Raw genomic sequence first — 20,135 nt, 5'->3', positions numbered from 1 at the left:
CAGGTAGGTTTTCCTGGATGGGTGTGTCTAAGGCCCAGGAAGAGCACTAGTTGGGCTCCACATCCACATGGGGACATGGAATGCTCCCCAGCCAAGCATCGCAGTGACCTGGGGCATCGTGTTAGTTCACTCCACCATTATCTCTCCCTCTGACTCCAAACAGCCTCCTGACCACTGTCTGCCTCTGACCTTGCCCACCTCCTGTCTGATCTCCACTGTAGCTGTACAGATCTGCATTGCATCACCCATTTAAGACCTTTCAACAACTCCTCACTCACACTCTTTACAGGGTGCAGAAGGCATGACCAGGCTCTTAATTTATCAGCTTATCACTGGCTTCTTGTAGCCTGTGTGCAGTTGCTCTCATTCATTCATGCATGCATTTATCCATTCATTCACCACTTATCCAGGACCTAGGAAGTGCTAGATGTTATGCTACATGCTGGGGAATCATGGTGATCACAACCAGACATGAGCCCCCTTTCACAGAGCTTCAGTCTAAGCTGGAGATTAACAACCCAATAATCATACCCACAAGCACACAAGGATAACTTGAGAAGTGCTGTGAGGTGAGGGGTCATCAGCAAGATGACACTGCCAGGCAGGATGACCTGACCTCACCTGGGAACCAGCCAGGGTTCCAGAGAAGTGGCAGGTGAACTGAGAACTGGAAGGGAAGCTGCCATCATGAGGTGAAGCGAGTTGTGCGGGGAGAGAGCCTGATAAGCAGAGGGAATGGCATGTGCCAAGCCCTGGGGCAGGAGGGTGTTTGAGGAACTAAAAAAGTAGGCCTGTGGGCCTGGAACACTGGGAGCACCAGGAGATATGGAAGATGGAGGAGACTGGAGAAGATGGTAGGGAAACCAAGGCCATGGGAGGGTTTGGAGTTTATCACAAAAGCAATGGAGTCCTTGAAATGGATGCACATTAGGATGGCATAGTTAGAAATGTACTTTGAAAAGATCACCGATGGAGTGAAGAGGACAGTGGAGGGGCCAGGAGAGAATGGGGGGTTATTGCAGTGGTGGAGACAAGAAGTGATAGTAGCTTAGACCAGGGGATGGCAGTGTGATGGAGAACAGTAGATACATGCCATAGGTACTTGGTGGATTATATCAGAGGGATTTGGCAATGGTTGGATGTGGGCTTGCAGGGCTGGGGAGAGGGCTGGGAGGAGCTCAGGAACTGCCGTGCCCCCAGGAGCCAGGGCTTACTCACCGGTGAGTGTGGCTCTGCTGGTTGGTCCGATGCTTTTGGGGACCAGCAGCTCATGGTACTGCTCGCCCGCCAAGCTGCTGTACTCAACCTTGTACTCCTGAACCTCTGCTTCGCTGTTGTCCCACTCAAGCTCAATGCTGGTTGCTGTGCGGGAACCAACCCGCAGGTTCTTGGGGGCATCAATCTCTTAAAAAAAAAGACATCACCACCATCACACAGGATAATGTGCACTTGCCATGCATCTTGAACTTGAATAGGCTCTGCAGTGAGAGCCCATATCTCACCCTCTGCCTTTTGTTTGAGTGAACCCCAGGGGTTGCCCCTTAGCTTTTGGTCTGCCAGGTTGGCCATGACAGATTCCATGGGCAGGCTGGAGAGTTTTATTTGGTAGTTAGACATCAAAACACTTTACACATTCCCCATTCCCATTCAGGAGTTCTAGTGGCGTTCTAGAAATTGAAAAATGAACTAGTTAGTATCTTAAGCCTAAGACTAAGGGAATTCCCGGAAGGAGGCAATCAGAGATGGCACTCAATTGAGATGAAAGAGTGTAATTTCAAATTTGATCACCAAGCAGCAAAACAGAGGATTGGTTGCAAGATTTTGAAGTATAAGATGTCTTCCCTTGGATTTACTTGCATAGACATGCTGAAAGGTTTGTACAGAGAGAGGGGATGTGATATAGTAGAATTCAGTCAGCTCTGGAGTCAGGTCTCAGTTTGATCCCCACTTCTAATTCTAAATGTAATGGGACCATAGGCAAGTCTTCATCTGGCTGGGCCTTGATGGTCACATCTGTAAGATGGGCTAACAATACTGCTTTTCTAGTTGTAAAGATGAGACAATGCATGTGGAAGTATACAGTTTGGGGACTGGTACAAAATTAGGTGTCTAAACCCTGGGTTGACTTACTGGTGTTTCCACAATTCTCCCTGAGTTCTAACAACCTGGCACCCCCATGCCTGCTCCCTGGAGTCCCAAGAACTCCACAGTAATGAAAAGACCTCTGGCACTGGGGTCTCTCCCTCAACTGTGGGGGGCTGGTTCTCTCTCCCAGGACTGGTCATTCTGGCAGGCTTATTTGGGCAGAAACAACATAAAACAACTTACAGGGTAAAAAGGTGCTGTCTTGACAAACTGCCACTTAAAAAGTTCTAAATAGGTCTTGACTTTGAGACTTGAATTTAACTTTGGAGTGGACCAGCCATTTGTTCTGGGAAAACCTCAAGTGGACTGTTTTACTTTGTAAATGCCAGGCAAGTCTCCACCGATTGTTCTTTCGGAAGATGGGATATTGTGAATCAGTCTGAGCGCAGCTGCTGCAGAGTGAGAAGTGTTCTGTTTAGGGATGTAAATTGGGTGAATCTCTTAGCAGATTTATGCCTCTGCAGCTTATTTTTCTGAGAAATGTTTCCTTACTCAGTGTGGGTTTAGCATGCGGGAAACCGTGCATTCTGCACGAGCTGTGTGTGTAATTTCTCCAGCAATTGTATGGTGAGAGAAGCTTGAGTAGAGGGGCATGTGGGAGGAATGCTCTGGACTGCAGGTCCCTAAATCTCACATCCCTCAATCTTTCTGGCAATGGGAAGGGGTGTGGGGGAAGAGAGGCTGGCAAACAACTGGGTGGGGCTTGGGGGTGTGTTCTGAATAGAACTGGAGCAAAAAAAAAAAAAATCACTTAGGGTCCAGGTTGAGTCTCCTATTTACCTACTGCTCTTCACAACTAAAGACCTTGGAAATAGTAGACTGTAGTTTTTTTGGAAATGGTAAACTATGGTTTTCTTTTCTGCATTTTGGGGCCTTAGGGTCTATGGCCTGTGGACAGGCAGCAGTGTTTCTTCTGAAGGGACTGGACATTTCCAATGTCAGTGATCCCCAAAGAGATCAATCCTGGGAATGAGAACTGGATAAGGTGGGTGTCTTAGGACCAGGCTGGAGTGAAATGATTTGCTCCCCCTAGGTCTTGGAGTCTGACCTCCAGGAGGGCCAGCTGAAGGGCCCCCCGGCAAGTGGGAGCTGGGCTGGTCTCTGCAACACACCAGCAAGCCAGGGGCAAGGCAAAATCAGATGCCCAATGGAGGCCCTGGGGAGGGGCTGGGACTGTGGACTCTCAACTTGAAACATAAATTAGATCAAGCACTTTGCCTGAAAATTTTCCATTGCTTCCTATTACAAGCTCCTAATGGTAGCCCATCATTAGCTGGTGATGGACAGGGAAGCCTGGCATGCTGCAGTCCACGGGGTCGCAAAAAGCTGGACACGACTGAGTGACTGAACTGAACTTCAAGGTGGCCCACAGGGCTCGGCATGGTCTGGCCCTGCCTGCTTCTCAGGTGGCACCTGGGAGCATTCTTCCCTTATTCATTGTGCTCCAGCTGCACTGCCTTTTTCCTACTCCTGACTCATTCAAGCTTATTCTCACTTCTGGGCTCTGCACTGACTGCTTCTTTTGCCGAGAATGCTCTTCCCAGACCCTCACATGGCTGAGGTCACTTTGCTGTTGGTGTTTAGTCACTAAGTCGTGTCTGACTCTTTGGCAACCCCATGGACTGTAACCCACCAGACTCCTCTGTCTATGGGATTTCCCAGGCAAGAATACCAGAGTGGGTTGCCATTTCTTCCTCCAGGGGATTGAAGCCGAGTCTGTCAGGCAGATTCTTTACCACCGAGCCACCTGGGAAGCCCCCATGAGGTCACTTAGGTCTTGATTCAAACCTCAGCCCCTCAGAGAGACCTTTCTGACTACTCCCTCTGTATCATTAATTTCATTTTTTAGCATGGTCCTCGTAATTGAGACGGTCCCATATAGTCATATGTTCCTTTCTTTTTTCCTTGTCCAGTTCCTCTCACTGGAATACAACTCACATGAACTGGGATCTTGTCTATCTTGTTTAATCTGCAGCCTTACTGCCTAGGACAGTGCTTGGCATCTCTAGGTGTTCTTTAAACACAGGTGAAACAAATACTGTCCATTCTCTGTCTTGTCTGCTCCTTCAAAACCATCGAGAAAGTCTTGTTAGATATTCTGGCTGGGGACTGTGAGGATGCTCAGGGCGAGGGGGTGCAGGAAGAACAACAGCTTTGACTGAGGGCAGCTGGTCCTGGCTGGCTGACAAGCACCATCAGGGTTGAACTTGCGGAGGCATTTCCTGGGGAATCCCAGAGCATACTCCCTGCCCAGCAGGTGGGAGCTCCAACTGTTGTGGGGCCTTTGAATGAGTTTCCAGGACTGCTGCAGCCAAGGGCCACAGACTGGTTGGGCTTACACAACAGAAACATATTGTCTCACAAACTGGAAGTCTGAGATCAAGGTGTTGGCTCCCTTCTGAGGGCTGTGAGGGAGAATCCGCCAGAAGAGGAGCTTCCCTGGTGGTCCAGGGGTTAAGACTTCCCCTTCCAATACAGGGTTCAATCCCTGATCTGGAAGCTAAGTACATGTCTTGTGGCCAAAACACCAAAACATAAAACAGAAGCAATATTGTAATGCGCCTTCTCACTTAGTCATGTCTGACTCTTTGAGACCCTTTGGGCTGTAGCCTGCCAGCCTCCTCTGTCCACGGGGTTTCCCAGGCAAGAATACTGGAGTGGGTTGCTATTTCCTTCTCCAGAGGATCTTCCCGACCCAGGGATCAAATCTGTGTCTCTTGTGTTGCAGGCAGATCCTTTATCTGCTGAGCCATCTGGGAATTCAATAAAAATTTTAAAATGGTTCACATCAAAAAAAAAAAAATTCACCAGGAGAGTCCTAGGAATTCCCCTACAAGGGCAACTGCAACCAGAGTTACTACAGAGAGTGGGGAAGTTCATGAGACTGGCCTCTAGGTCTTCCTGGACCCTTTCTCTCTAACCACTGGCTTTGGTGGGCTTCCATCAATGCCCTCCTTTTTCCGAGCGGCAATAAGACCCAGGCAGATACCCTGCTCACCACTCGGGAAGCAAATCTCTGTTTTAATTGCCTGTGCAATTAGCGCGCTCCTAGTGTCGAAGCCATCACCTGGAAAAGCACTTTGGCTAATTTGAATTTAAGCGGAGTTCTAAAATGACTGAGGGCCCTGCTGTGAGGGTCCAGGCACCTTCTCATCATTCAGCACAGCACCTGTCAACTCCGGGCCTTGAGAGCTGGTGAGCAAGTCTGTCCACAGCTCCCCGCCCCCATGGTCCCCTCACCCCCCACCCCCTCGAGCAGAGCAGGGCAGGTTGCAGGTACAGGCTGCTGCTGCGTGCAGAAAGCAGGCCCCTAACAGCTGCCCATGCACCAAGCAACCAGAAACAGAGAATCACGCCAAGAACGGAAACTCATGGTGGGGAGTGGGGGCTTCTAGGAGGCAGAATGCAATTGTCTTGATTGAAATTTTCCTGGGCCACCAGCCAGTCCTGCTTCCATCTCGTCAACCTAAACATCAAGAATTCCCTTTTCGTGCTTCCGCCTGAAAGCTCTCGTCTCCTTTTCAGCCTCTTCAAACTGCTTATCTGAGCACAGCCACAAAGAAACCACTTTTCACACAAAACTATCTTGAAATTGAAAAAGAATGCAGGCCTTGTGGCTCTCAGGAGGTCCCACCACCTGAGCAGGCCTTGCTGTGGGTGCTAAGGTTGGGGGTGGGTAGGACTGACCTTGAATTCACCAGGAAGGGACCTTGTGTGAGACTCCTGGCAGCTTTGACTGAGTGAGGAAAAAGAAGGCAAGAGAAATGGGCAGAATGTAGTTCCTTTGTTCTAAAGATACACAGTCACCGGGGAACCCAACATGTGTTCAGTAGAAAATCAGACCAGGGACCCCTGGCTGGGGTGGAGTCCAGCACAGGGGCAGGAGAGAAAGCCTGAGAGGGTCTCTTTCAGAATCAACTGTCTTCTCCGTTTCCTCAGCGTTCACACTTGGTCTCTTCAATAAGGAAATCTTCTCCCTAACCCAATGTTTCCTTTGGGGTGGAGGGAAAGCTGTTACGAGATTCTCAGCCTTTTTCTTCCATGGGGAAGGTGGACTCGCCTCAATGGTGAGTTTTGTAGTGAGACTGGGCACGACCGTTCTGGTTCCCATCTCAAGGGAGCCCTCTGCCCATGGGGATCAGCCTCTGCTTGTTCCTCTGTGCTATAAGCCCTAACCTCAGTAGCCCCCAACTTCTACGACATGGGGGTCTTGCCCAGACTCACAGGGGCCATCAGTTGGCAAGCCCATTCGACTCTAACACTAAACTACTTGTTCTAATCTAGGGGATATTTTGGCCTCCATCTGTCTTACTCTTTGCTGTATTTATCAGCTGATTTTAAACACAAGCAGAGGGTCATGGAGCCTCCCTGAAGCCCCTTGGCTGACTTGCCCCATCCTGTAACAGGCTCGTAGGCCACCACTTAATGTGGGATGCTTTGATTAGTGATTCTCCTACTTCATTCTGATGGAAGATGCTGGTTCTTAGATCTTACAGATGCCTGCAGTTCCCTTTGATCTCTGTGCCACCTTGGGAGCTGGCAGAGACATTCCTTGACCTGTGACCTCCAGAGGGTAGATAGGCTGAGACACAGAGTCTGGATTAAATGGAGACTCACTCTTGGATCTCAGCCCCCGCTGACCCAGGAAGAGCACTGGCGAGCCTGCATCTGCTATGACTGACCTACTTGTCCACTAGTTGGCTGGCTGGATGGGCTCTAAGAGAGCCAGGGAGCAGGTCATGAGGTCTGGCTTTTCCCAAGGCTCTTTAAAAGTCCTGACAGCCTTGGGAAGCGGGTGGCCGGTCATCCCAGGTGGGGAGGAGGCATTGACATGGGCTTCATTCAGCCTGCCCTCTGTGGGAGCCAGGTCTATGTTTGCCTTCTTGCAAGTGCTCACAAGAATGAGCAGAACATTCTCAGGCAGAAGGCCTGCTTCGACACGGATGGGCTTTGCCCAACTCCAAGGTGCGCCATGGCGCTGGTGTGGTCACTGTGGCTCTATGGAATCGTTACCACTGTTTCCAGCAAATAGCAATCAAGTGTCGCCAGGAAGGGTCACTGAACTCTCACAAAATTGCCCTTTGGGTTAGCAATGGGGATGTGTCAGTGACTTCAGGACAAACGTTTCATTTTATAAAGGAGAGATGTGAGACCCGAGGGGAAGAGTTGTGTCAGGTCACAGACCTGGCTGGCAGCAGAAGCAAGATAGGAACCCAGCTCTCCCCTCCACAGGTGGCCGGCGCTCCTCCATCCTGTGATGCAACCTCACCGGGTCCCCCGGAAACCTTTTGCTTCCCTCTGGCATTGCATGTGATATTTGTGGATGCAGGCGCACACACCATCTCTCGCCCTGGATGGCCCCTGCCCCGACGATACCCGCTGGCGCCGCGACCTCTCCCCTCCCCAGGCCTGCCCCCCGCTCGCAGCCTCACCTGTTGTGAACTGGGTGGCAGTGGCCTCGCTCTCGTTGGTTCCGCGGACCGCGCTGACCCACACCTCGTACAGGGAGCCTGGCCGCAGGGCCTGTACCGAGTACTGGCTCAGGGGAGGCTGCAGCCGGAAGGTGGTCTTCCCACCTTCCCCACCCACCAGGCCGTACTTCAAGAGAATGAAATCGACTTTGGCTCGAGGTGGGGTCCACTCCACGAAGGCCACGGTGTCGGAGACATCTCGAACTAGGATATGCGTGGGCCCATCAATGACTAAATGAAGAAGAGCCGATAGAAAAATAAAGTTTGAGAAGTGAGCCTTGGACTTTAGTAAGCACTTTCCTTTCCTTTCCTCCTTACATTAGCCTGGTCTGTTAGAGGATGGGTATTGTTATCCCATTTTACAGATGGGGATAATGAGACAGTGAGATGGACTCTCTTTCCTGAGGACACATGGTTTGGCAATGGGTGAATGGACACTGGATCTCAGGTCCCCCGAGGCTGTGATTTTTTTCAGGGCTGGCACTTCCCAGTTTGGGTGGAGAACGGGCAGTTAATGGCTTGAGAGGGCCAGCCCTGCTCTGTCAGGAGCTTATGAGACAAAGGACAGAGAACCGTGCTTCTTGTGTGTGCCCAGCTGTCCAGCCTTCACCTTCTCTGAGCCCCAAGGAAAGATCTATGAATTAGCATCCTGTCTAAACATCTGAGACTTCCAACTTGGTTGCCAGTGAGGGCATCATGAATATCCAAAAGATGTCCCTGCTCAGCCATACCAACAGCTCAGTCAACCAGTTGCTAAGATGCTCAAAAACCCAACAGACATTTGTATATGTGTACATGAAATATGCCTTCTGGGGAAACTTGCTGTTCTGTTGAAAAAAAAAACAACAACAAAAAAGATATCAATCTTGGAACAGCCTCTTGTGGGCTATTTTTTCCCCACTGATTCTTGCATATTCCTGAGCCAGAGGGCATTGCATCACACCCAGTCCTTCCGGGCTTCCAGATATTCAGCACATGTCCCTCACGAGTCCTGGCCCCGGCACCGAGCAGCCACGAGCAGCCAGGGGAAACCACTGTGCGATGGCCTTATCTGGAAAAAACTGGTTGATTTCCTAGGGGGCCCACCATCCATGGTTCTGATAGCCACTTAGGGTCCTGTTCATATTGAATTAAATGATGGTGGAGGTGGGGCAAGGTGAGAGAATGTAGAAGGGAACTAGAAAGGCCTTAGTGAGTAGAGTAGAAAATGATGTTCTCAATTCCTCATGGCATGTCTACATGGCTAACATGCCCTCTTTTAATTACTCATTATCTTCTAGAAAGAGCTGACTCGGCTTCCATGTTTTTATTTATTACGGATGACACCCTTCTAGCTGGGGCTGATTAATGTTAATATTAATGTTCTTCAAGGATTAGGAACTGGAACCACAGGCTCTGGCTCTCTGGTTAGTTGGTGAGCCAGGACTAGTGTGGGCATTCTCTACCATCCTCACACATAAATAGAAAACATCTGATCTGGATGGAGCAGAGAGGGAAAGAGAGAGAGAGATAAAGGGGAAAAGGAGGGAGGGAGAGACAGAGAGGAAGGGGGAGGGAAGAGGGCAAAGGGGAAAATGTGATTTATAGTAAATACCTATTTGGTCTTCCCTTCTTGGCACAGAGCTCCTAAAACTCTTGATATTTTCTAAGTGATCAAAGTGGTAAAGTTGTCTCTTGTTGAATGGACTTGTGGACAAAGTGGGGGATGAGAGGGTGGGACAAATTGAGAGGCTAGCATTGACATATATACACTACCATGTGTAAAACAGATAGCCACTGGGAAGCTGCTGTATCACACAGGGAGCCCAGGCTGGTGCTCTGTGATGACTTAGAGGAGCTAGGAGGGAAGTGCAAGAGGGATATATACATAGTTAGGACTGATTCCCATTTTTGTATGGCAGAAACCGGCACTACATTATAAAGCAATTATCCTCCAATTAAAAAAAAAAAGAAAGAAACATGATCAAGCTTTCCCCATTTAAAAAAAAAAACAAAACACCGATTTGCTTTTCCTCTCTGTAAAAAAGTTGTCTGTCTCTTGTTATGTTAATGAATCGAGTTTGGAAGCCTGTTGTCAAGGGACCCAACTAGGTGATTAGAGGGTTCGAACTTTCAGTCTCACTCCTGACATCTGATCAGTCCATCTCTCGTGCTCAAGTAATGAAACTTCCATAAAACCCCAAAAGGATTGGGTTCGGAGAGCTCCCAGTTTAGGGAACCAGAATGCTTCCATGTGCCGCTATGACAGGACCCCAGTTCCATGGGGGCAGAGGCTCCTTTGTTCAGGACCTCTCCTGTGTATCTCTTCATATGGCTGTTGATTTGTGTCCTTAAATATCCTTTGTGATAAACCAGTAATTTGGTGAGAACATGGGTTTCCCGAGTTCAGTGAGCTGCTCTAGCAAATTGATGAAACCCAGAGAGGGAGTCGTAGAACCTGTAATCTGTAGCCGGTCAGTCAGAAGGACAGGTGACAACACCTGGGTTTGTTTTGGCCTCTGAAGTGGAGGATGGTCTTAAAGGAGCCTTCAACCTGTGGAGCCTGATGCTCTCAGATGGTAGATGGTGTCAGAACTGAGTTGAATGGTAGGATACGTAGCTGGGAAACAGAGAATTGCTTGGTGTGGGAGATCCCTCCCCCAAACACACACACACTAGAACTGGGTGCAGAATTTTAGGAGCAAACGAAGAGAGAGAAGCAGAAATGAGTGGCCGTGTGGCACTTCTAGAAAGATACAGAGAATAACTTGATTCTTGACCTTCCATTTCCTGGTTCAAGTCTTCTGTGAGACTCAGATGCATTTCAGGCCCTGGGGTTCCATGAGATACTCTGTGTCCTTCCAGTAAATTCTCTTTTTTTGCTTCAGCTACTTTATGACCATTTTTCTTCCATATTACCAGAGTGTCTTGACTAAGATTGTGTTTTTTTTAAACAATCCGCACCGGATCACAGTCTCGATTGTCTCCAGGATGGTGTCCCCCTCAGGACTGTCTCAGCCTGACTTTGAGCCTCTCAGTCTTTCTGAGTTGGGCCTTTCCCTGGGTACCCCACCCTTTTTGTGAGTCTAGCCTAGTCCTGTTCTCTATTAAACAGCTTGGGATTTGGGGTCTGGCACCAGCCAAAATAAAAATCACCAGATCATTTGGTTTTGGTGCCACCTGGTTTGGAGTTAAAATGTTCTGGTTTTCATATTTGGAGTAATAATGAAATCTAACAGAATACATCCAGATGTTTTCTTTCTTTCATGCTGTATTTCATGGTTTTAGATAATTTGGGCTTTTTTATTTCATTTAATTTAATAATGAGATGGGGGAGATGTTCTCCGAGCAGCTGAATAAGCATAATACTTGAAACATAGTAGACACTCAGTACATGGGTGCTGAGTAAATGAAATAAAGAGATGATTCTCAACAGTCATAAGAAAGAAAAGGAAGCATTTCAATGAACTGGAGCTTCTTGGGAAAAAAAAAAATGTCACAAAAACTCTAATGACCACGTCAGGCTTTTTCCATCAGCTCTTTAAATCCCCCAATCCTAGTCATAATGCTTGCTCGTATTAGAGTGTCATTGTGAAGCGCCAAGGCCTCTGGCTGCAGGAGGTCTTGTAATTTGAATTCCCAAAATGGCCCAACTAGAAGAAGCCAGCTTGCGTGCCCGACAAGGACTCAGAGCTTTGCAGGAGAGGGTTGGTGTGGATCAGACCTTAGCAGAAGGAATTAATTAAACAATGGTTTCTTAAAAACAGCAGATGGGGCTGGGAGCCAATCATCTTTTCTGCAGCCACCCTTGGATTTGGCCCTTCAGTTGGCCACTGGGTAGCCGTGTCCGATTCCGGTCAAGGAGGTATCAGTTTGCTTTCAATTTAGGCCCTAATTTTTAAACAAACACACATCCTCCTCAAAAGGTAAACTGGAATAAATATTTTTCTTTCCATTTCTTTGTGATTCTGTACACAATCTCAAAATATGAACTAGGACATTTTTTTCCTAATTGAAAAAAAAAAAAATTGGCCTGGCTTTACCACAGATGACAAGATCAGGAGCTTTTCATTTTAATCTTAAGAAAATTCCAAATTAAAAAAAAAAGACTGCCAATTTTGTCAAAATGTGGTGTAAGTAGAAGCCTAAAGCAGAGTCTGTCTTTTCTAAGTGTGTCAGTGTTTTGGAAGAAAAGCATCCTACGTCTGTAATGTTCTTCTCTGCGCTCTTATGTACCATCTTCTTCTAGCTTTTTGTTTTCTGCTAATCCTTTCTTGGTATCAAATCTCAGAAATGATTTAGGGACCTGAAACATTCCAAATCAGAAGAGGAGAATGAATAATTACCTAACCAACTCTTCAGGGTCCAGCATAACCTTGTGAAGCAAAACTGGGGGAAAACTCTGGCCACTGGAAAGAGTCCTACAGAGCACGTTTAGTTTTATGGCTATAGTTTCTTCTAAAACATATTTGGATTAGTACAGTGGTTTTAAAGCCTTTTGGGGAGGAGGGGGGTCATGTTCTTTTTTTAAAAGAAGAAAATCTTAAATGATTGTACAAAATATAAAAGAGATGAAAGTGGAACTAACTGCCTTGGTGGGAAGGTGGGAGGGACATGGGAGTGGGAGTAATAAGAGGCTGGGATCTCCACTTCCTCCTTGCCTTGAGGAGCTGTCACGGAACCCTGGGGCTCTAATGAAGCATAATCTGGTGCCACAATAGTTTTAAACCAATGTTTTCTTGACTGAGCACAAACCTCAGCACCTGAGGCTGTTTAGTTCGGATCCAGTTAACAAAGTATGAATCACTAATCCATAAACATGGGCTCATTATATAGTGTTGTGGTTCCCTTTTCTGGCCAACCTGGCCTTCGCCCTGGACTCATGACTGGTTTTCTTAGGTGTCAGTTTCTGTTTATAAAAAAAATAAAGCTCTCCCAATATTCGCCTAACTCAGTCTCTGTTACAGGGAGTGTTGCTTAACCTTTGAGTCTCAGCTCCTCCATCAATAAAATGAGAACCAAAAGTGATACCAGAAGCTATTTATAACTTTTGAGAAATCCTTGGTTGAGGGTGCACACAAGCATTATATTTGTTAATTTACAGCTTTGAGGTTGAATATCCTTTTTTAGCTAAGGAAACAATAAAGCAAAATGTGATACAGTTAATGACTCAAACGTAGAAATATAATGATCTTGCATGAGAGGAACTGTGGAGATGAAATAATAATCTACTTAAGTTGTCACCTTGAACAGTGACCCAACCCACACTTACTGGTTTGGAATGATGTGTTTCCTCCTGCTCTGTCACTTCGAAAGGTGTTCTCTGAGTGTATGTATACACACTGTCATCAACTCAGTGCTAATCACTTTGTGTGCTTTATCTGATTTAATCCTCATGTCATTTCTTTGAAGAAGGTATTATCGTTCATCATTGTCAAATGGATCGAGGTTTGGGAAGCATCTTAGGACTTTCTGCATGCCTCACAATAAGCAAGAGTGTATTAGCTCTTGCTGGTTCCAAAGCTCAAGATATTAGGGGCTGACAAATGAAGTCTCTTAATGAGTAAGATCAGAATACAGACACACTGGAGATCTGAACAAAGAATTTCTCAGAATACTCTCCTGGGTTTCTGGGTTTGCAAGAATAAGGAAGATGTTCACCTAAGCATCTAATGGAGTAAGCTCCATCTCCAGGCACCAAAATTAATTTCAGCTGTGGGAGAAGTCCTAGCATCCCTTTGTCTCTCTTGATTGAGTCTGCAGTTCTTCCTGAGTGAACCTTGGGTTGTCAGAGGGAGAAAGGCTGGAGGCACTCACCAGTAGAGACGCTGGCCGAGGTAGGGGGGCTCCGGGCTTGCTCTTTCAAAGCCACCACATTGACAATGTATTCCTCCCCAGGCTTTAGTCCCGTCTGGTTGAAGGATGTGACGTCACTGGGGAGCTGGGCAATCACCCCTCCTTCATTGTTCTGGTGGGTGGAAGGAAGGGAGAAGTAGAGAAACCAGAAGAGGAAATCAATAGGAGGGGAAAGGATGGGACCCTGATTGTGAGTTAAAGATGAGAAATGCTTCTCTGCCCTCTAGGCTGACAGCTGAGTGTCTGGGGCCAGGAATGGCTCCCAGCAGGCTCAAGAAGAATGCCACCACTCTATGAGGATTTGGCAAAGGGAGAACCAATTTTCAAGAACATTTCTTTGGCTTCCCCTGCTTCTCCTGAGTTTGCCAATAAAAATTAGTCATGAGGTGATGTAGACATTTTTGCCAAAAATGAAATGTTTGATACTTACCACCTATCAGATTTTTTTTTTTTTTGGCATTTATCATGGTGAGCATGCCTTTGGCTATTTAGAAGAGTCTAGTTGTGTGTGTATGTGTGTAAACATCTTTATGTACATGACAACATATTTCAAACTGAGATGTTCTGAGTTTTTTAATGAGCTGGAGCTATTATTTTGCTGTGTCTGGAGTTTCTCATAGTGTTACACCAGCTGCACATCTGTCATTGTCTTGTTTCCCTTTTACCCAGATGAGTTAGGAACCAGTGACACAACCATGGAGTACAAAGAAGAGGAAAAGGGGAGAACAAAGAATAATACAAAGGAGAGAAGAAAGAGACACACTGGTGAAAGAGGAAGCGAAAAAGATCAACATGACGTTGAGTCCAGGGTTTAGCATCTCTCTGCCCACCTGTCTGTCTGTTGGCCTGTTCTTATACGTTTTCTCTTTGTGTCTCTGGAAGTGGAGGTGACAAGAGGGCTATTTTTTGTGGCACAGTCCTTTTCTTATAATCTTTGGTCTCTGTTCATGTCACCTGGAGTGCCCTATATGTATTTTATATCCATACTCTTATAAATCAATGTGACAAGTGCCTCCCACTAGCCTCAACCTACAGAGCATACAGTTATTGTATGTGGCTGTATATTTGACCTAGGTAAGCCCCGGCTAGCCCCACTCTCATTTGGAATTTACATATTGGATGTAAAACAGGCAATCCTGGCATTGTTTTGTCTTGCCTGAGCAGCAGAGCAGCATGATTCTCTCTGCTCTGTTATGAATCCAATCGCCCACCATACTTCTTTGACCATTTTAATGCAGATAAAACATATAAGAAACTACATATATAGAATATCTGCTTAAATGTAGTTAGCTTGGCATGTCATGACTATATCCCCACAAGAGAAGGAGGTATCCTGTCCAGTTCAGGGGACAGAGCCCTGGAATAAGAAGTAGAGATCAGGTTCTTGTTTTAAGCCTGCCACCAACCAGCTGTCTGATATCGTTTAAGTTCACTGAGTCTTATTCTCTATAAACTAAACAAACTAGATGTAAAATGAAGGGTCATTCTCTGTGAATCTGAAAGTCTTTTGTAGTTTCAACAATCCATGCCTCTAAGAATTTTGAAGTAAAAGGAATGGTAAAATCGTAGTCTTATTAGCCAAAACTGTGTCATCTGTCATTAAGTCTGATGAATGATTTGAAAAAATGCTCTTTAATATTGAAAGATGAAGACAAAGGAAAGGAATGTGATTAAACATTTTATGTATATGTATGTATATATATATATATATGCCCTCATGAGTGATATAGTTAGGGAAAACATCAGTCACATTAATAACTCCTAGAAAATTAGAACTAGTCAGGCACCTCTGGCAACTTAGAAAAGTTAATTTTCAGGTTAATAAAATAAAATACCACTTTGATGAATGGAAAGAAATCTTAAGACCCTTTCAGCTCAAAATGTTTAAGGAACATTTTTCTCAATGCCTAGGTTATGCATGGTGTTTTTGTGTTACATCTCTGACTTTCAGAGCCTGAAACCATGTAGGCCGACTTCTGGGGCCTCTGCCTGCACAGAATGAAGTTGTGGGTTGACTATGAGACCGATTGGCTTTAGCTTTTCTTGTGTCCTAAAGAGAAGCCTCAACTTTGTGAAAATCTAGGTTTTCAGACTCACTGAAGTTGCAGCTTGCTAAAAACCTAAAGCTTTTTGAGCAGAGAGCTGGGCTGTGGCTGCTCCCTCATTCTCCTGTCATCCAAGGCCTGGGTACCAGGCTTGGGGCCATTCTTGTTAATCAGTCATTACCACGCCTTTGTGAAAGAAATGTTCTGTAGCCCGCCAAGTGCCCCTTTGTGTCCTTAATGGCATGGAGAGAGAGACAGAGATTGTGTGTGTGTGTAGGGGGTGGCTTTTTTGCTGCCCCAATCCTAAGTCGAGGGTGTGGGTATGCCACATCAGGCTGTTTGGCCATCTGACAGGTGGGGGTTACCTTTGGAATGAAGCTGATCTCCCACCCATCGAAGGAGAATGAGAAGGGCTCCCACTGCACCTCCACGGTGGTCTCTGTGATCGTCTTGAATCGGAGCCCTTGAGGCGTGGAGAGATCTGGAACACAGCAATGTGGGTGACGGTGTCATGGCTAGCCCTGGCAGGGGCAGAGAGCAGTACCTGGGCTCCCTCCATGCCATGGATGCCGTGGCATGTGATGGGCTATCCCAACCTCATTACAGACACGCTGGGTTCCAGGCAAGGGGTGGGCCCAGGCACTGTGGTGTCGGCGCTCAGTGTGAGCGAATAGAGGAGTAACCCTAACGAACACCTAATAAGTACTTTTTATGCTTTCTATTCCATAATAGGTTGATGTTAAAATCCAAAAGTCACACTTCCCTTTCCTTACTAAGGTGTTGAGTCTTGGCATTTAACATAATGCCTTTTTCAGAAAAACCAAACGCCGTCTTTGGAGGCTTTAAGGTTTTCTGAGAGGCGGTGTGAAGGTTAATGTCACTGTTCCTTCTCACACCTGGGAGAAGGGGGCACAGAGAGAATTAGTGAAAGGCGTGGAGCAAGCCAGCTTCAGAACAGAGACTGGAACGCTTTTCTCCATCACATGTTGTACACTAAGAATATCTTGTTTAGCTCAAATTGCCACCTCTAGGATGGCCTGAAATTTCCATTTTGTATAGCAAAATGTGTAGCCAAGCCAAGCAAGGGTGTAAATAAGGGACAGTAACAGATACTGGAGTTTCTGCTTTCGCTCCACGAGTTCCTGCTTTTCTTTCTCCAGCTGTTGCTTGCTTCTCTCTTCCCCCTCTCCCTCACTCACCTTCACCTCAATCTTGTTTTTAGTTCCTCTCCTGATTCCCTGGCTTTCCACTCCTCACACCCTCCCACCCCTCCCACCCCCAAACACACACATGCGCACACAGGTGGAAGTAGACTGGTCCTAATGGAGTTCCAATTACCAGCCCTGAAATACGACGGCACGACTTTTCTCACTTCTCCAGGGAGCCTGATCCCATTTTTAGCTGCGCCTCTCCTGGGACCCTCCCATTGGAAGACGGACAGATTCTCCTCCTTCCTGTTTGGAAGCTTCCTCAGGCTTCTTGGTGAAAGGCAGGGCGGCTCCTGAACCCACTTGAAGGTGCGTCAGGTGAGTTTACATGATTCTGTCCTTGTCACCTGGGAGCTTGCCCGAGGGGATGCCCTGAATTGGCAGAATAAATGCCACGCGTGGTGCACGTGGATCAGAGCAGAGAGGCCTGGGAGTCGGGCCAGGCTCTCGCTGTGGTGACTCATCCCAGAGCAAGGTGGGGAAAGCAGCAGATGGTGACCTGCCTCTCTACGCGATCACTGCAGATATTTTAAACTGGTTCTCAGGCACCAGAGGAATTGAAGAAGAAGAAGAAGAAAAAAAAAAGGTCAGATATAAACAGAGATAATTATAGGCATATTAAAAAAAACTCAGCATTCAGAGGGGCGGAGTCCAATATTCCAACAGGATCTTTGTCACCTGAGAAGCAAGGGGACAAAATGACTTCTTAAATCCTTTCCCCTCTGCCTGCCCTATGCTTGCAGCACAACTCAAGACCCTGGCCTCCACGAAGCCTTCCAAGCCAACTCTTTCTCCTTGGTGCATGTGTGCTCAGTCGCTTCAGTCGTGTCTGACTCTTTTCGACCCTATGGACTGTAGCCCTCCAGGATTCTCCACTCATGGGATTTCCCAGGCAAGAATACTGGAGTGGGTTGCCATGAGCTCCTCCAGGGGATCTTCCTGACCCAGGGACCCAGCCCGCATCTCTTATGTCTCCTGCATTGACAGGCAGGTTCTTAACCATCAGCTGCTGCTGCTGCTGCTAAGTCACGTCAGTTGTGTCCGACTCTGTGCGACCCCAGAGATGGCAGCCCACCAGGCTCCCCTATCCCTGGGATTCTCCAGGCAAGAACACTGGAGTGGGTTGCCATTTCCTTTTCCAACGCATGAAAGTGAAAAGTGAAAGTGAAGTCGTTCAGTCATGCCCGACTCTTAGCGACCCCATGGACTGCAGCCTACCAGGCTCCTCCGTCCATGGGATTTTCCAGGCTAGAGTACTGGAATGGGTTGCCATTGCCTTCTCCAACCATCAGCACCACCTTCCTACTTCAACCTCTTCTTATTCTGAACTTTCTTGGCATTTGTTACCCAAATACCATCTTGTCATTTGAGACCTACACCAAATGGGCTTGGATCACTCATCCCATATTTGGTGATCAGTCTCATTTACCAACCCAGGGGCTGATATTTCATGGTCACATCTTGTTCTGGTCTCCTGCCACTACTAAAATCTCTGTGTGATGTAATAAAAAAAAGTATTTGGTCTTTGTCCTAACACAACAGCTCCTAAAACCCTAGGAATCCCCAGAGGGAAAAGAGTATCTTTTGTATGATTATGAGATACCTGGTAGCCCGGGTCTCCTAGATAGCTGGTTTGAAGAAAAACCCAAGAGTGATTTAGGGAGAGGTTTGGAACTTCTGCCCCCAACCTCCAGTGAGGGGAAAGGGGCTGACTTGAGTTAATCACCAATGGCTAGGGGTTTTATCAATCATGCCTGCATAATGAAACTTCCATAAAGGCCCTAAGCAATGGGGTTCTGAGAGCTCCTGGGTTTGTGAACACATGGAGTTACTGAGAGTTACTGTGCAGAGAGAACATGGAAACCCTACACACCATACTTTGCCCTATGTATATCTTCCATTTGGCTGTTCTTGACTTGCATCCTTTCTAAGAAATTGGTTATAGACAGCAAAGTGCTTTCTTGAGCTCTGTGAGTTCTAAGGAATTACCAAAATTAAGGAGGGGTTGTGGGAACCCCTTAAATGTAAAGCTGGCTATTCAGAAGACCCAAGACAACCTCTGACTCGTGGCTGAAAACCGACGTGGAAGCAGCCCTGAGAGACTGAGATTTTTAGTTTGTCGGATCTGATGCTAACTCCAGGTGGATAGATATTGAGTTGAATTGAATTGTACAACACCCAGCTGGCATTTGAGAGCTGGAGAAGTGGGGTTGGAAAGACAATTGAAGAATTCCGAAGTATATAAAGAAAACTAAATAACAGCCCCTTCCCATCTCTTTCTTATTCTGCTCTTTGATGTAACTAATGTTAATAGTTGATATGCAATCTTTTAAAACGTTTCTGTTCTTAAATAAGCATGCAAAATATAGATACATACCTATAGCAGTTTCTCTGTTATAAATAAAAAAGAGAAACTTCCATTTCTCATAGAAAAGGGTTTAGCATGCTCTCTGTCTCTCTTTTGCCCATTGACTCTTCCTAAATGATGCTTTAGAGATTCAATGTTTATAATCGAAATGGACCATCAGGGTATTTTACTAAACAAAAGATTACAAAGACATAATACCACCTCTCTCTGAGGAGAAGTGGGTGTTTTCAGTTGTGGTTTTAAATAAGATTTTTTTCCCACTGTGCTATACACTCGCCATCTGTGATATACCATTTAGCACTTGCTTATTATATGTCCTATTTCATATCTGCTGGTTTTGAATCTCTAACTAGATTCAAAGTCTGTGTAAGTCTCATACTTTCCTTGACTTCTAATCAGACTTAAGCTTATAACAAGTCAAAACTCAACAATTACAGTACTTTTTGTCCTTTTGGCTCTATAATAGATAGGGGCTGTCTGGGATGTGGAAACTCTGCTCTTTTGGAAGTGTCTTTTTAATGATGTGCCCTTTCCTAAGTGGGTCACATCGGAAGCCCTTCCCCTTGAGAGCAATGATAACTGCAGGCATCCCTGAAGAATTAAGAAAAGACACTACCATCATGAATGCCCATGATCTCATGTAGGAGAAAAGAAAAATGAAGCAGGAGGGGGAAATGGTACGTACGGGTGGCCACCTTGGCAGTGATGGGAAGGCTGAGGATGTTGCTAATGACAGCGTAGACGCTGATGTTGTAGGTGAGACCTGGCTCCAGCTCTGAGATGGTGACGCCACTCCAATCTCCAGGCACCCGCTGCTGGAGCTGGAGGCCCCCCAGGGCCGTCGGCTGGTAAGAGATCACATATTCCGTCACTGCCATCGGCCCGTCCCATTCCAGCTCAATGGACCTGTCGCTGATACCAGCCACTCGCAAGTCCTCTGGAGGGGCAACTACCAAGAGGCAATACACAGATAGCATGAGCTCAGAGGTCTGCCTTCCCCACGCTGGACTCAACTTCCTCACTCTCGCCCCACATGCCCTGTCTGTGCTCTCAGCCCGCTGAC

At 46.7% G+C, this 20,135-nt stretch overlaps 1 protein-coding gene across 2 annotated transcripts in view; it reads right to left on the bottom strand.

Annotated features, from left to right (window-relative positions):
• Nucleotides 1-20,135, bottom strand: part of TNR (tenascin R) — a 487,013-nt gene that overhangs the window by 67,982 nt on the left and 398,896 nt on the right. Inside the window, exons 5-9 of one of the 2 annotated variants that reach the window (XM_006060357.4) lie at nt 19,758-20,021; nt 15,862-15,977; nt 13,413-13,563; nt 7,578-7,847; nt 1,219-1,404 (exon numbers count right to left, since the gene is read on the bottom strand). In XM_006060357.4, the coding sequence (XP_006060419.2) occupies nt 1,219-1,404; nt 7,578-7,847; nt 13,413-13,563; nt 15,862-15,977; nt 19,758-20,021 (987 nt within the window). The remainder of the gene's footprint in view (nt 1-1,218; nt 1,405-7,577; nt 7,848-13,412; nt 13,564-15,861; nt 15,978-19,757; nt 20,022-20,135) is intronic. The other variant, XM_025285598.3, reaches the window with a different exon arrangement.

Source organism: Bubalus bubalis, chromosome 5 (assembly GCF_019923935.1).
Source record: "Bubalus bubalis isolate 160015118507 breed Murrah chromosome 5, NDDB_SH_1, whole genome shotgun sequence".
Classification (NCBI taxonomy): Eukaryota; Metazoa; Chordata; class Mammalia; order Artiodactyla; family Bovidae; genus Bubalus; species Bubalus bubalis.
The sequence above is the reverse complement of the archived record's forward strand: the minus strand, read 5'-3'. Positions and strand labels throughout refer to the sequence as shown.